The sequence below is a fragment of the Macaca fascicularis genome, chromosome 3 (genome assembly GCF_037993035.2).
Source record: "Macaca fascicularis isolate 582-1 chromosome 3, T2T-MFA8v1.1".
Classification (NCBI taxonomy): domain Eukaryota; kingdom Metazoa; phylum Chordata; class Mammalia; order Primates; family Cercopithecidae; genus Macaca; species Macaca fascicularis.
In genome coordinates, this window is record NC_088377.1 from 140663697 (window position 1) to 140681418 (window position 17722).

Here is a 17722-nt window from a genome sequence, read left to right on the forward strand (position 1 = left end):
CACATGCACACACAAATCTTGCCCTAGCTATCACAGTTTCCTGGCTTTCAGATCGTTTTTTGGTATGTTGTATTTACCTAGAAGTTTCCACTGCTAATTCCAATAGGTTGTTAGTAGAAATTAAGGAACACCTCCAACCACATGCATCCCTTTTCAATTGTGACATGTCTCTGCACAGCATCCCCAAATGATTTTTCACTTCTAATTTCTACTTGTATTATTTATTTTTCAAGAAAATCATCTAAGTTGTTATTGGGGTAATTCTAAGGAAGCAGCTACAAAACAGATATTTCAGAGCTTTTTGATTAAAACTAAAGCCTGCAAATCTTTTGGATTATTATTATTTTCCCTTTTTTTGAGTATGGTTTAAGAAGTGAATTTTAAATTACAGAGTGCTTTGCAACTTCTAAGATTATGTGCTTATACTTTGTATCCTTACAGATTTCAGGCATTATCCTGGCAAACTCTGTCTTGCTCTTTTGTATAAACACTGTTTTTAATTTAGTGGATTTTTATTTTTTAGTTTGCAGTGTTTTAAAGTTGAGTTTATTCTTTATTAAGAATTACTTTGACTCCATTGGATTCATAAAACACAAACTATAAACATGAGATAAAATCTTTGATGTCAGAGTAACTCGTGCCTGTGGAATAGAAGCCAACTTGAGATACGAGATTTGAAATTTATCGTATTACTCACTAAATGATTTCTGGTTGTAAATCCCTGTACAATTCAGTTCAAGTTAATTCTTCTTAGAACATTTTCAACATAATTTAAAAATGTGCATTATGTTGATTATAATACATATTTACAAATTAAAAATTTATAGTTATAATTTAAAAGAGCAATATCTTGATATTTATGATCCAACTCACTAATTAATAGAAACATTTTAAGTAAATACATTGTTACTTTGCCAGATTACTCACAAATTTGCTTTAACCCCCACATTGCTAAATCTAAACTAGTGTCTTTTCAACCTAAAATGTATGTGATTGGTTGAGTGGCATGATTATATGCATAATGTTTATGTGACTTGTGAAACCATTTTAATTACAAATATTGACATAAATGTTATTTCTTATATTCTTATATTTATTTGGACATCTCAGTTTTTGGCTATCTGTAATTGGGAAATACGAGTACGTTTCTTATTTGATTTAACTTATTTGGATCCTCTAATTTCAGTATTTCCTCTACATTTTGAGAATATCCAAAGAAACATATTGCCAGCTTGTTACTGGCGGCATATTTGTATGAGTCTGCAGCAACCTAAGTTCTTGCTTCCTCAGAAGAAAGAACTTGACCAAGGGGCCTAAGACAGAGTGAAAGACCAAAGCAAGTTCTAGAACAGGAGTTAAAAGTTTATTGAAAAGCTTTAGAGCAGGAATTAAAGGAAGGAAAATACAATTGTGTGACTTGAGAAATCAAGTTTGCAGTTTTGGCCTTTGACTTAGGGTGTTACAGGTTCACATACTTCTGGGGTCTTGGGTCCCTTCTCCCTTGATTCCTGCCTTGGGGTAGGCTGTCCGCAGGCATGGTGGCCTGCCAGCACGTGGGAGGGGAGCATGCACAGTGTGTTTACTGGAGTTGTGCCCGTGCTCACTTGAGGCGTTCTTCCCTTCACAGTCTAGCATTCCTAAAAGAAGGTCAGAGACCAGTAAAACTGCCCCGTTTTTGCCTGTTAATGCACATGCTTGAGCTCACTCACCCAGCTCTGAGATCTTATTGGGAAGCTGCCTATCACCAGTTTCAGGTGTTTCCATCTACTGGGAGACTGTGTTTCCCTGGCACTGTTAACGGTGGAGGGTGTCCAGGTTCTTGGCATCTTGAGCAAAGAGTTGGACAAAACACACAAAGCAAGGAAGGAATGAAGGGTTTTATTGAAAAGGAAAGTACATTCCACAGTGTGGGAGTGGGCCTGAGCACAGGAGCTCAAAGGCCCCGTTACAGAATTTTTTGGAGTTTAAATACCCTCTATTTGGGGTATGACCTGTGTAAAGGAAGGGGATGAGGTAAAGTTACAAAGTCATTTACCCGGTGTATGCCCTGTGGAGAGGATATTTCCTGTCATAGCTGAAGTGTGAATTGGCTTGACACTCCCTGCCTCCAGACCCTATTTTCCTGCCTCAGCACCAGCTGCAACCAGTTATTATTTTAGAGAGACATGACATGTGATAACTGCCTGACCGTCACCCGTTGGTTGCCTGACATTACTGGTTGGGGGTGGGGACTCTCCTCACCTATTCATGTCTGACTATCTACCTACTGTAACAAACTGACAAAGTTGTGTAAATAGTAGAACTTTTCTATAGGAATCCACACCTGAAATAAAATCAGTTATGTTTCTTTTTTGAAGATGATTTTGAATGGTGAGGGAAACATTTTACCATGTCTAAAGTTCATCATAGTTACAGACCAAATGTGAATTTTCCAATCCTAGTGACTTATACAGTTATTATAAAAATTCATTTGTAGTCATCTTTCTTTGAATAATGAAATCATTGTTTTAATGTTAACAAAATGAGATTGTCACTTTAGAATGTTGGTGTGGAGGAGAAAGTAATATTAATGATCAAACTTAAACTTGTGTATTGGCTGGTTACATTGGCTCACCACGCCTGTAATCCCAGGACTTTGGGAGGCCAGGGTGGATGGATCATGAGATCAGGAGATCGAGACCATCCTAACTAATATGGTGAAACCCTGTCTCTACTAAAAATACAAAAACTTAGCCAGGCATGGTGGTGGGCGCCCGTAATCCCAGATACTCGGGAGGCTGGAGCAGGAGAATCGCTTGAACCCGGGAGGCGGAGGTTGCAGTGAGCCGAGATTGCACCACTGCACTCCAGCCTGGGCAACAGAGCAAGACTCTGTCTCAAAAAAACAAAACAAAACAAAAAAACTTATGTATTGTATTACAAGAATACACATTCGGTTCCGAACTTTTGACTTAACGTTTGGAGATTCTTTCCTTCTCTCATAGTTGTAGCTATACCCAATATGTGCAAAATATAAGATATTCTTGGTTCCCTTGGCCGGGCGCGGTGGCTCACGCCTGTAATCCCTGCACTTTGGGAGGCCGAGGCGGGCGGATCACGAGGTCAGTAGATCGAGACCATCCTGGCTAACACGGTGAAACCCCGTCTCTACTAAAATACAAAAAAAAATTAGCCGGGAGCGGTGGCGGGCGCCTGTAGTCCCAGCTACTCCCGAGGCTGAGGCAGGAGAATGGCGCGAACCCGGGAGGCGGAGCTTGCAGTGAGCCGAGATGGTGCCACTGCACTCCAGCCTGGGCGACAGAGTGAAGACTCCGCCTCAAAAAAAAAAAAAAAAAAAAAAAAAAAAAAAAAAAGATATTCTTGGTTCCCCTTGAATTGTATGTGTTTCAATTTTTATGAGATTTGGAATACATTCAGCACATGTCAATGGCTTAATACATACAATGTTTTTTGATTACTAAATACTTATATAAATAATATTCTAAGTCAGTAGTCCTGTGTCTAAATAGCTTTCTTTTAAAAAGTATTGTAACATCTCATTGCTTCTTTTTTTAAATTTAGATCGGGGTACTGTGCAAAAAGTGGTTGTTCTTCCTACTAACAACTCTGTCAGTGGCGAGCTCATTCTGGAGGAGCTGGAAGTCTTTAAGGTTTGCACATCTCTTCTATTAATCTCAGAACATGCATGATGAGTGAATTCTTTAATCTTACAGCCAGTTGGGAGGAAACTATATTTGATAAAAGATCAAATAAATGAATGTTATGAATTTTTGAGGGTAGGAAAACACCAGATAAAATAAGAAATACAGAACAAATATTTTTGCAAAGTGTTTTCCTACATTTCAAGTTATCTTAACATAAAAGGATTCTTTCTGTTTTTAAGCTATCATCACAACTTGAAGAATTGTGGTCATCATTATTTTTAAAAAATGAGTTCTAGTTGTCAAGGTCTGGAAGATTTTGCCATGAAAGGGCTTTTATCATTTGCTTCATAAGCCACTGAAACCCAAATACTTGCACATTATTGATTGTTAGATAAGCTTTCTCATATTTTTTTAGCCAGTAATTTCATGAAAAACGACTTTGTTTTCTCTTGTTTTATTGCCTTTAACTCAAATGTCACTTCAGTTAAATAAAACAAATGTTGTCTCTTTACCACTCAGAACTTCATGTTCTATCAGAACTTGAGATTTCATTGTATTATTCTCCTTGTCCTTGAATTTGGGATAAAAAAGAAAAAAGAAAAAGGACAGAAAAAAAAAACGTACCCAAGGGAAGTTCAGTACTGTAAGATCTCACCTGGTCAGGGCAGAGTGCCTGTTCTTTATCTGTGAGCCAGGAGAGGGGATTTGTGGTGTCCTGCCGTGCCCTTCTCTGCTCACAGTATCAGTCACTGTAGTTCACATGGTGCTTTTTATCTGCATTTGGAAAGATGGGTAAAGCGCAGTGGAGGAGCTATTAGAATTGCAAAGAAAGTTTGGCATGGAATCAATCCTGCTGCAGACCACTATTTCCAACTAAACCAATTAAGAAACAATGGCCCAGACACAACAAAAGACCAGAGTCAGCCTATGACTGAGTAAAAGTAGCACTTTAGAACTCCCAGTAGCAGACTATTGCTAGTCCAGCAAATTGCTTTGCTTAGTTGAGTAGACTTAGAATGTATTGACTCACTAATAGACATTCCCACTGTCACCAAAAATATTGACTTTATAGGCATGTAAGAGGGTAGGGTGCAGCGCTGTTAGATTTAGGTAATAAATTTTAAATGTAAAGAAATATGTAATAGAATCAAATAAAAAATTTGCGGAACTCTGGCAAGTTTCCTACTACATTATTAAATTTACAAGTTTTAATGCCAGACTAACTGGCACAGGTTCTTTGTGATTGGCATGTTAAAATTGGGCTCATAAAATGATGTTAATGATATTCAAACAAGTGCTTTTTTCGTGCTTTGTTTTATAAAGAAATTGATTTTTTCACTAGATTAACCAAAATTACATTATATAGAACATTTTTTTTTTGTCATTCAACTCTGTAGGGACAACTTGGCTTGCCAAAATAATATGAAGTGCCTTATTCTGGAGTATTCTTGAAGATAGCAAAAATGTCATATAGCAGCACTTCATTTTTTATACTGAAATATCACCTTTTGATTATCAGGAAATGTTAAATTAAGTGAGCATGACATAAGCCTAAACATACATGTTACAGAAAGAAACATGAGTTATTCTGATCACGTGCTAACTACTTATGGTCTGTCATATGAGTTATGCTGGTGTTATCATCTTGAATAATAAACTCTCAGTGGAAAAACAGAGTCAGTCAGAATGCATGTGGGGACATCAGCTCAAGAGACACCAAAAAAAGTCTGAATTTTCTTACTAATGTGTGTGCCAGTGATTGATAGGGCCAAGTCGGGAGACACAGTTACCGAATACAGTTACTGTCTTCAGCATGGTGTTTGTGTCACATTTCTGAGGTGGGGTAAAAATAATTGGGTGTGTATGATATACTGTGATGAGCATGTGAGGAAATAATGCATTTAAATTGAAAAGTTTTCTTAGCTAAGTGTCACACTGATGTACTGCAGAAAATTCAGTGTGACTTCGAAAAACCAGGAGCTTAGTTTTTATACAGTGCAGGACCATAATCTCTTCTTTTAGTCCTCTGTTCCACATTTTCTGGCAATAAGTCTGGTTTCCCTGAGCTTAACTAGAATTGGAAGTATAACTACTAGTAACTGTCTAGCTGATTATAAGTTGCAACATTTGTATATGTGTATATGCGTGTGTGTGCGCACATGTGCATGCACGTATTTATATGGGATGATCAAAAATCGTTGCAATGGAGAATTAAAGATACCACTGTTTTCCCTTTTAAAATGTTGGCAAATACATGCAGCTACAGAAAGCAAAATAAATGGGGTACACTTGATTTTGAGAGCTTGTTCCCACCTGAGTTATTCAAGTAAAGCTCATGGATCTTAATCACTTTACCAGAAGTCTAATTTGTTTTTTTTTTTTTTTTTGAAATGGGTTTCACTCTTGTTACCTAGGCTGGAGTGCCATGGCGCAATCTTGGCTCACTGCAACCTCCACCTGCTGGGTTCAAGCGATTCTCCTGCCTTAGCCTCCTGAGTAAATGGGATTACAGGATTACAGGCATGTGCCACCACACTCAGTTAATTTTGTAGTAGAGACAGGGTTTCACCATTTTGGCCAGGCTGGTCTTGAACTCCTGACCTCAGGTGATCCGCCCACCTCCGCCTCCCAAAGTGCTGGGATTACAGGCATGAGCCACTGCACCCCACCAGAAGTCTAATTTTTAATCATTAAAAGTAACGGATAATTTTTAAGAAGTAAAGTTATGAATACTTTGCAAGCACATTACTATTTCAGAAAATTCTTAGGTTCTTTCATTCACATTTTATCAAAAGAGAACCTTTTCTAACAATATTTTTTGTTTGCAACAATGAGTATTAACTAGTATAGTTCAGCCTAATATATTATCGTTCCAAAACAGCACTGGCAGGTGAACAACAGTGTCTTATGCAGAGTGCTTGTGTTGCGGAGGAATTAGGTGGTGTACCATTCCACGTCTTCCTCCACCTGAGTCCATGGATCTGATTCTGAATTATTCATTGTATTGAATATTCCAGAAATTTCCTTTTCGGATTTTCATTTTTTGTTCTAGTGCCTATATCATCGATACATGTGTTTTAATTACTACATTTTTTTTTTTTTTTTTTTTTTTTTTTTTTTTGAGATAGAGTTTTGCTCTTGTTGCCCAGGCTGGAGTGCAATGGTGCAATCTTGGCTCACTGCAACCTCCGACTCCCAGGTTCAAGCAATTCTCCTGCCTCAGCTTCCCAAGTAGCTGGGATTACAGGTGCCCACCACCATGCCTGGCTAATTTTTGTATTTTTAGTAGAGATGGGGTTTTACCATGTCGGCCAGGCTGGTCTCAAACTTTAGGTATAACAACTCTATCCTTAGTTTCCAAAGAGAAAGTGTACTTTATAGACAAGTATATGCAAATGTGCTATATATGACAAGTACTTTTAAAGTAGATGTGTATATAAAGAAAAATGATTTCTTCTTGAGATTTAATAGAAAAAAATCTGAATGTAAAATCCTTTTAAGGAATATTTGAGCAACTAACATGTTGTTTTCTAATATTTTAGAATCATGCTCCTATAACGACAATGAAAATTTCATCTAAAAAGGTAAAAACTAAGCTATTTTATGCTCTTTGCTTATTAAAATATTTTATTATGAGACATTATATTTTATAACTTCTGAATAATTAGTTCTCGTATTAACAAAATAAATAATACCACTGAAAGTATACCACAAAGTCACCTTTAATTTTGATGTAGAACTTACTAGTTATTAGTGAAAGACCGAATAGGTTTATTTTTGTATAAAAGTTTGTCAGAGCAGAACATATATACAGCAAGATGTTCCAACATTTTGTATATCTGATTTTCTCAAATATAACGGTGTGTGAAGCCAACTAAAATAAAAATAATCTTTCTGAGAAGAATTTAGCATAAAGTTTGGGCTACTCTGTAATGTCACAACATTGTTAGAGGCTTGGAATGAGTCATCAATCCTCTCTTAAGTTTCTACTGTTGTCACATATTTGAAATACGCAGTGCATTCTTTTATGCTTATTTTAAAGGAAATATTATTTCCTAGGATTTAAACATGTCAAAAAAAAAAGAAAGAAAGAAAAGAAAGAAAGTCTCAAATCTAAGAGTTCAGGAATTGAAAAAGAAATATTTGACTGTAATTGAAATCCTCAAGTTAATTGTCAAATCTGTCCCTACACATGCAAATATACAATGATCGTGGAAATAAAAAGTACAATTCCATTATATACGTGAGCAAACCATGTACCTCTCCATTCCCAAAATGTATTATTTAAAAAAAAATTTTTAAGGTACAGAGTAATATAGTCAGAATGGAGTAGGCTTCCAAATAGGCTTGGCATGCATTTGCATCCCTATCTGACCATAATGTACGAACAAATCAAGTAACTTCACTGACCTAAGTTTCTACATTTGTAAGGTAATGCTTTTCTCACAAACAAGTTAATTTATATAAATTACCTGGAATAAAGTGGATCCTCAGTAAATGCTGTCTGTGTAAAAGCCTGAGACCTATTTTTTTTGGAATACACAATAAAGGTTTTATGTGTTAGTACAACTGATTACATAATTCTGGAGCTCTTCACCATATTTGGTTTGTTAGAGATGAAGTAGTATTTTGTGGTCAGTCTTACACTCTTTTCACATCACTGAATTTTATTAGGGAAAATAAATAAGGTACAATGGAGCTAACGATCTCATCTGTAAAAATGTTTGTATGGTGCATAACAAACATTTTCCCAAGTAACGAGAAGCCATTCGTCATTTTGTCTAATGTCCTAGGGAGCGACTCTCAAGTCGGAATTGTCTTTGAAGTCAGCAGGGAAGCCCTTTGTTTACAGTAGTTAATGGAAAGAGAAAGTATCAGGGCAAGATTCAAAATGAACACAAAGTCATTTGTGTGGCATAGTAATCCTGTATGCAAGTTTTAACTGTAGTTACGTATTACATCTGTCTTCAACATCTTAAATTGTAGATAATTTAAAATGTCTCATTAAAACAGTGAGATTCAAGGCAAGGATAATTATTTGACTTTTTGGAAATCATTTGTACAACTGCATACTGCATCATTTTTTCAGTGCGAGAGGACTACAAATTGTTAATGACATCTTGTGTGTATTTAAATAACTTTCTCAGTGTTTCTCATTTTATTATCCATTTTATGCTCTCTTTTTAATTTGTTCTTTTACTCCATATAACAGAAAATAGTAGGACTAATAAAAATTATATTATCTAGAATGAAACTACCTGTGTCCTACACTCAAATATACTAGTATCCTTAAAGTATTTTAATGAAGCTGATAAATTTACTGTATTACTTACTAATTTATTCAATAAACATTTATTTCAAATGTTCCTGGACAAATGGTTATTGTCAAAACATGCAGTTGTTTTCTTGTAGTTTGAATGTTTCAACTGGAGACCAGTCAATTTCAGCAAAATTTCTGAAAAGTCAATTGATATGAATAAAATTATTAGATGTAATAGAGTGAGATGTGATTCAAATAACTGATTAGAATTAAAAACATATATTGATAGTTTAATTGATATTTTACCGTACTTTTTACCATTAATTAACATTCATTGAGCAAGCTATGAGCCAGAAACTATTCCAAGCATTTTATGTGGAGGAAACCCTTACAACATTTATTTCTTACAAAAACTCCATATGGTAAGTGTTATGTTATCCTCATTTTACTAATGAGGAAGCTGTGATTCAGAAAAGTTGCACAGCAAATTTGTAGCTGAGCTGAGATTTGAATCTTGGAACTCTGGTTCCAGAGCTTCAGGGCCTGGTGGACACATGGTATCTCCAGAGATTTAATCTTTAAATGTATATATATGTGCATGTATGTGTATGTGTACATGGAGGAGTACACACACACCCATACATCCACGTCTATTCAAGTTTCAGCTTACAGATTCTGTGCTAACTTGAGTTATATCAGTCCTTTGGAAAGTAAGGAGTGTCAATTAAGAGACTCATTCCTTCAACTCCTTAGAACCATATTATGCCCAGCTAAAGGAATCAAACCCTTAGAAGCAGTAGACATCCTACAATTGAAAGAGGATGAAGTTTTCATTCATGAGATTTTTAGGATGATGATGATCACTGGATCAAGCAGAATTTTAACACATGTATAAATATAAATACTGATATTATTCTAAATAATTATTTTTAAGTAGTTTTAATGAATAACATGCTACTTTCAAAGGCATGTGACCAAAATGTACTTTTTTATTTCATCCAATGCTTACTATTGACCATTTTTTCCTTGTAAACTTAAAATGCCCTTTATTTTAAACCAGACTTTCTCAAATTTACAAAGTAATGTGTGGCCATACTTAAAAAATAAGAATGCTTCCTTGTGCTTTGCTAAGACACTGCATTCAAAGAAAAAAAATTCATAACTTAAATCTGTAATATATTAGCTCAAATCTGAGAGAACAATGAATCCCAATGTCTAAAACACATTACCATTCTATATGGTGCTTTGAGCTTTTCTTTTTTAACAGGAAAGTGGTAATGTTATAGGCATATTAACGTAGGAAAATTCTATTTGTTTTGGCTTTATACCCTTCTGTGCTTTGCTTCACGTTTTTAGTCGGTTCCAAAATGAATCCAAGGGTTTGTGAGCATATATTATAATGTGTTCCTGCTGAAAGTCTTCTTTTAACTTCCACATCTGAAATAAATCATCATTTTCCTTTAATAGCAACAGTTGTATGTGAGTTCCAATGAAGGGGTTTCCCAAGTGTCTCTGCATCGCTGCCACATCTATGGTACAGCCTGTGCTGACTGCTGCCTGGCACGGGACCCTTATTGCGCCTGGGATGGCCATTCCTGCTCCAGATTCTACCCAACTGGGAAACGGTGAGCACTAAACAGTTCAACATCCAAATGTATGACACCAGACAATACAGAAGTGTTTCACATCTTTAGAATTAGCTCTATTGCTGTTTCTTTAAATGACATTAAAAGTAGAAGCTGTGTTTAGCACCACACATAGTATTTGAATGAAGAAAATGGTAATACGTTATAACTTGAGATTCTCACAGATATGGCAAGTCCAGAGTACAGTACTTTGGAAAGAGTCCTTTCTCCCTTTAGAGCTCCTCTGTAACACCTACTCCTCTAGGACCCATCAAATATTTCAAGTAGCATTTAGCTTTTTTCATTTTTTGCATCATCTAATTTATGTCTTTTTTATTTTATTTATTATTTGTTTATTTATTTTTGAGACAGAGTCTCACTTCTGTCGCCAAGGCTGGAGTGCAGTGGCGCGATCTTGTCTCATTGCAACCTCCGCCTCCCGGGTTCAAGCAATTCTCTGCCTCAGCCTCCCGAGTAGCTGGGATTACAGGCACCCGCCACCATGCCCAGCTCATTTTTGTATTTTTAGTAGAGACAGGGTTTCACCATCTTGGCCAGGCTGGCCTTGAACTCCTGACCTTGTAATCCACCTGCCTCGGCCTCCCAAAGTGTTTCGGATTACAGGCGTGAGCCACCGCTCCAGGCCGTCTTTTTTATTTTATATGCTTTAGTGTATCCTTAAAACCCACCTTCCTAGGATTTCTCTACATTGCTTAATTATCTTGTAAACAAGGATATAAATAATTATCTTATAATGCTGGTTCCAGTTCAAGCTACAAGAGTATTATTTCAGCATGGATACCTTGAGATTTGCTTTCAGAACCTTGATGACCATGCTTTATCCTTGGAGTGGTGACTGCGTGATTACTGGTTGGGTTAAGAAAGAAAGGCAGTCTGAGGCAGGGTACTTTTTATCCAAGTGTAAACCTAGGCGGGAAACTGCATCAACTTGTACCAAATTGGAAGGAACCATGAGTAGAGAAATTGAAAAGGAATATGCAGAATTCAGAGTCAGCCAAGGTCATAGCTATTTTCAGTTATACAGTGAGTGACATGGGTCATGATGGTGATGGGGCTAAAACCTTTGAAAATTAGGATTAGCAGAGGGAGCAAATAGTAGCAGCCACGAGCATGAGTGATCTTTCAAGTAAAGCACTGGGGTGATGGTGCTTTATGGCTTTTATTCTCTACCTTTCTTTGAGGACCTTAACAGATTATAACAACCTTAGTGCTTTTGTGTATTAAAAGTATTCTGATCCTCTTATTCATTAGTTCAACAAATATTTTCACTGGAAATATATTTTCTAGGCATTGTTTTAGAAGCTAGGCGTATAACAGGAAAAAAGACAAAAACCTCTGTCTTCAGGAATAATGCATTCTAAAGAGAAAAGATCGATAACAAACAAATAAGGAAAACCCCTGGTATATCAAATAATAACACAATCTGTGAATTTAAAAAGGGCAGAGAAAGTAGGTGTGATGTGTGGTAAGCAGGAGGTTGTGAAGTTAAATGGGTGTCAAAAAGGGCCTTACTGCAGATATACTGTGTGAGCAAGGACTTGATGTGGAATGCACCAAGACATTATCGAGCAGAGTAACATTCCAGGAAGAGGGATCAAAAATCTCTAATACTGGAGGATGCCAGGATTGTTCAAGAAACAGCTCTAAAGCTAATGAGGCTGCGCTGTAATGAGAAAAAGGAATGATAGGAAGAAATGAGGTCAGAATGCCACACAATGTCAGACTTTGTAAGTAATTGAAAAGTTTTTATTTAAAGTGAAATGGAAAACAGCTGAGGAGTTTTGAACATGTGAATGATAGTGTTTGGCTTTGGTTTCGAAAGATCACTGGTTGGATTTGGCTTACTTTGAAGACCTGGTGTAGGAAGAAGTTGGAGTTAGAGGGGAAGGGGTGGCAGAAGCTGCATGACAGGAGGCTACTGCCATCATCTAGGTGAGTTATAATGGTGGCTTGTAGAGGGATAATAAAGGTAGAGGTGGCAAAAAAAAAATGATCTGATGCTTGACAGAGCTCACAGAATCTGTTGATGTATTTGGATGTGGGAGGTTAGAGAAATAGAGGAGTCAAAAATGATCCAAGTTCTCAGAACTGAACATTAGGATTTATATAGATGTCACTTCCTGAGAAAGAAGAGACTGTGAAAGGAGCAGGTTTGTGGGGAGAAAGAGGATGTTACGTTAATGGTATCAATAAGATGTTCACACAGGGATATTGAGTGGGCAGTTAGAAATATGAATCTGGAGTAGAAAGGAGTGGCCTGGGCTGGATCATTTGAGATTCTTAATGGCATGAGATAGGAAGAGAACTCCCACTCTTCAAAACAGGAGTCTCATAGAAGCGTTCCAAGACTCTGTGTTCCTCCATGTTAATTTAGGTGCTAGTGAGGAGGTCCCTGACTTCTTTTGATGTCTATCTAGAATTTCTAGACATCATTACTCTGATCTTTCATCTTAATATGGGGCTGGAGGCCTCAACCTGGACAGACAGTGTGAGGGAGGCAAATTTCAAATGTAATCTCACTTAAGAAGTGATTTTTGTGGCCACTGTTGGTATTTTTCAACCATATTTGTTTTTCACTGCCAAATATGATAGTAGTGATATGTTAAATTACCATAATTCTTTGTAAGGCGATACTGTTTACTTGGTAAGATGCTCTGAAAATTTTCCTCTCTAGCACCTGCAATATAATCTTCAATTTATTAAGCAGATTTAGTGCTGAAGGAAGCTGAAGCACTATACTTTCCAAGGAAGAAAGGGATATGGGGACTGTAAGTGGACTTTTACCATAGTTGTATAGGTATATCAGTTATTATATAATGTAAGGGAAGTGGACATCAGTACTCCTTCTCTGCAAAGACTGGTTTTGACCAATAAGCATTTTTATGTAACAAATAATATTTCTCAAGTAAAATTCCATACTGTATATAGACTGTCATTGCATACTAGAGATACTTTTTTACATTTTAGAAGTTGCTGCCCAATATGCACTAGCTCATTTGTTTGCATATTTTCCCACCTATTACAACCCCAAGTATCCTTTCTAAGATGTGTGCTTAAATATAGATTCTACATTGTCATTCTACCGCCACAAATTACAATTTTAATCATACTTTTTTAATAAAGAAATGAGTCTATCATACAGTTCTTTGCATTTACAATATCATGTCTGATATTAAACCATGAATAATGGGTTGAGAAGGAAAGTAGTAGCTATTTAAAGAGTTGTCTTGGCTGGGTGCAGTCGCTCACGCCTATAATCCCAGCACTTTGGGAAGCCAAGGCAGGCAGATCACTTGAGGTCAGGAGTTTGAGACCAGCCTAGCCAACATGGCAAACCCCATCTCTACTGAAAATGGAAAAAAAAAATTAGCCCAGGCATGGTGGCAGGCATCTATAATACCAGATACTTGGGAGGCTGAGGCAGGAGAATCATTTGAACCTGGGGGCTGGAGATTGCAGTGAGCTGAGATCACGCCACTGCACTCCTGCCTGGGAGATAGAATGAGACTCTGTCTTTAAAAAAAAAAAAAAAAAAAAAAAAAAAGATGGGGGGAGGCTATCTTGATTATCTCCAGCAGTGCTTTAATTCTATCTTGAAAAGCCAGAAAATGCTACATATGTATAAAATATGCCTGAGGCTACCCATATTTATCTTTGACTAGCATATTGGAAGTTTCACTAAAAATATCTACAGTATTTACATTCTCCAAATTATGTCCTAACTTAGTTAAGCCTATACTTATAGTAAATGCAAAACATATTGGTGAATGAATTAACTATTTTATAAATTCCCATATGAATTTTTGATTTTCCTTTGAAGGTAATGGATTTGAAGTATTTTTCCACATTTATTTTCTTTAATAGTGTTAATTTACCTAGTTTTGTGCTGATGCCACTCTAAGCAAAACACAAAGATCACTTTGAGGATTTCATAGAAATAAAAAGCAAAAAACTGTTTTATTTGTATACAAATGGAGAAATACAGTTATACTTGGAAATTGGTGGAATCCATACTTTGACATAATATAATGAAGTTGTTAAATATCATTGGCTCAATAGTCTCCCTTTTTAAAAAAAACTGTAGTAAACATGCTGGGCATGGTGGCTCACACCTGTAATCCCAGCACTTTGGGAGGCCAAGGCAGGCAGATTGCCTGAGGTCAGGAGTTGGAGACTGGCCTGGCCAACATGGTGAAACCCCGTCTTTACTAAAAATACAAAATTAGCCGGGCATGGTGGCTCATGCCTGTAATCCCAACTACTCAGGAGGCTGAGACAGGAGAGTCACTTGAACCCAAGAGGCAGAGGTTACAGTGAGCCGAGATTGCATCACTGCACTCCTGCCCGGGCAATAAGAGTGAAACTCTGTCTCAAAAACAAACAAACAAACAAACAAAAAAAACTATAGTAAACAATAAAAGCATTTTTTTTTCCATTTTCATTCTCAAATATCTTAAATATTTGTGGTTTTGTATCAAATATTGCTGTATAGTCCCTAACATTATTTGTTCTGGATTCAGATAAGTAGTTAGAAACTTTATTTTAAGACAAGATAATCAGATCAATTTTCAAATAAATACCTTTTCTATAAAAGATTTCATTGTTTATCGAAAAGAATTTACTATTGTGTATGAAACATGGGAAACTTGAACCAAATTCCAAATCCTACATGCAATACAATACTACTCTGCCTACGAGCATGTTTTTGTGATGCTATGTGAGTACGGTGGAAGGAATCTATACATAAAAAAGACTCAGATGGCTGCCTTGCTGATCTCATGATTTAAGCCAAGCCATAACAGTGTTTTTTCTATATTTGAATGTCTAGAAGCTATGTGATATTGTAAATTGAGATTGCCCAGCTTGAGAGTTTGTATACATGAGTAAACCATTATATAGTGTTGATCACAGGACAATAAATTTAGCCATTGTGAATGATATTGCTTGCCTAGATGGCTGAAAACGCTCTCATGATGCTCATATAATATATATTTAGAAGTTGACTATAGTAAAATAATGCTGGACTTCATAATATAGCAAATATTATGCAGTAAAAACTCGATATGGGAGCTATTCTAGAGTACAGTGCCATATTAATCATATTTCCTGAGAGAAAAGTGACTAACACTTTCACTGTTGTGTGTTTGTGTGTGTACAGAAATATACAACTGGTAAGGGTCACGGGACTTTGGAAAAGGAATACCTAAGTGGTACAAAATTTTATACCTATTCTGCCATAAGTAGATTTATAAAGTCTGTTGTGTACATGAAGTAATGTTTTCTTTAGCTAGAAAATGAGCTTTTTTCACCATCAATGACTTTGAGATTAATTTTTCTTTGTAAGTTTAATAACCACTGTGTACTTTTAATATTTCTGTTCTTGCTGAATATTTTTATTTATCTTTAAAAGTATTAAGAAAGACTTAGCATTTAACCCAATTAAGTGATATGCTCAGTCACGTATTGATAGTAAGCAATCAATTTAGGCTGGTATTCACAATATTTAAAGAGTCACCTTCTTCTGACTTTTAACAATGTTTGATGCCTTGCTCAGATGATTTCAGTTGCTCCACTTCGATTTCTTAGACGATGTAATACCACTGAAAGTAAGGTACTTAGTGCATCTGAAACTCACGAAATTAAATAATTTAATACAACTTAAAACTTTTATTTAAATAATGACCAGTTTGCAAACAATGTAACTTTTTTTTTTTTTTTTTTGAGATGGAGTCTCACCCTGTGGCCCAGGTTGGAGTGCAGTGGCATGATCTCGGCTCACCACAACCTCTGCCTCCTGGGTTCAAGCGATTCTCCTGCCTCAGCAACCCAAGTAGCTGGGACTACAGGCATGCACCACCATGCCCGGCTAATTTTTGTATTTTTTGTAGAGACGGGGTTTTACTATGTTGGCCAGGCTGGTCTTGAACTTCTGACCTCGTGATCTGCCCGCCTTGGCCTCCTAAAGTGCTGGGATTACAGACGTGAGCCACCGCATCTGGCTTAATGTAACTAAAATGTCGAAATGCTTTAAGCTAACAATACATAACAACTAAATGCAAAGGATGAACCTTGATTGGAAGCTGGTTAACTTAAAAGAAATCCATAAAAGAGATTTTGGGAACTAGAGAAATTTTAATATAGAATATGCATTAGATTATGTTGTTAAATATCAATATATTTAGGATGATAATTATATTGTTATGTTGAAAGATTACTTGTTGAAAAATACATACTAAAGCACTTACAGGTGAAGCATTATTGTGTCTGTAACTTATTTTCTAAAGGCTTTCATAGGTGTGGATCCATAATATATACATGATATGTACTTACATGTGAGAAAGAAATTAATGTGGCAAAATATAACAATTTGTGAATCTAGGTATACCAGTATTCATTTTACTCATATCTCAACTTTTCTGTAGACTTGAAATTTTCAAAATAAAAAGTTGGGGACAACATGCTTATTCTAGTAAATGAAATTAACTTTTTATTAAATGTTCCTATTTTTATCTTTATTGCTTATTTCAGAAAAGTTTTAATATATCTAGAAACAGAAAACATTGACTTTTGTAAGAAACAAGTATGTTTATTTAAGACAAACTATTATAAAAAGAAAAATGCTAGTGAGTTTATACTTTGGAGGTTATAGATTTAGAAAATTTAGGCTGAATTTCTCTAAACTAAACATTTACACTATTAATTAGAGAAGGTAGCATTTACTCAGGATATGCATGCAACAGGAGATTCAGAGCCATTCCATCCTGAATGTAGATGGAAAAACTTATTCAGATTGAAAAGCAAAGATAAGTAACCCCCCCCCATTATTGATGAATTGTATAAGAAATGTGAGATAGCTACATCAATCAGAACTCTTTTTAAAAATTTTTATGAAAGCTTAGCAATAAAAAGGATGCAACGTTTAAAATTACAGTGTTTTAAGAGTGGTGTAATTGGCAGTGATAATTCTCAGTCACTTTTATGTATTTCTGCACTTACAGGAGGAGCCGAAGACAAGACGTGAGACATGGAAACCCACTGACTCAATGCAGAGGATTTAATCTAAAAGGTATTAAAAGTGAGCAATGGCCAATCTCAGTGCACAGTGGCAATGCTCCGTGCCACATTTCAGTAAGGGAAAACATTGTCATAGATTCAAACGTTTCACTTTCAAA

At 36.1% G+C, this 17722-nt stretch overlaps 1 protein-coding gene across 1 annotated transcript in view; it reads left to right on the plus strand.

Moving 5' to 3' along the window:
* Window positions 1-17722, plus strand: part of SEMA3C (semaphorin 3C) — a 179540-nt gene that overhangs the window by 153179 nt on the left and 8639 nt on the right. The window contains exons 13-16 of the mRNA XM_005550371.4: window positions 3562-3650; window positions 7187-7228; window positions 10372-10529; window positions 17549-17616. Of these exons, the coding sequence (XP_005550428.2) occupies window positions 3562-3650; window positions 7187-7228; window positions 10372-10529; window positions 17549-17616 (357 nt within the window). The remainder of the gene's footprint in view (window positions 1-3561; window positions 3651-7186; window positions 7229-10371; window positions 10530-17548; window positions 17617-17722) is intronic.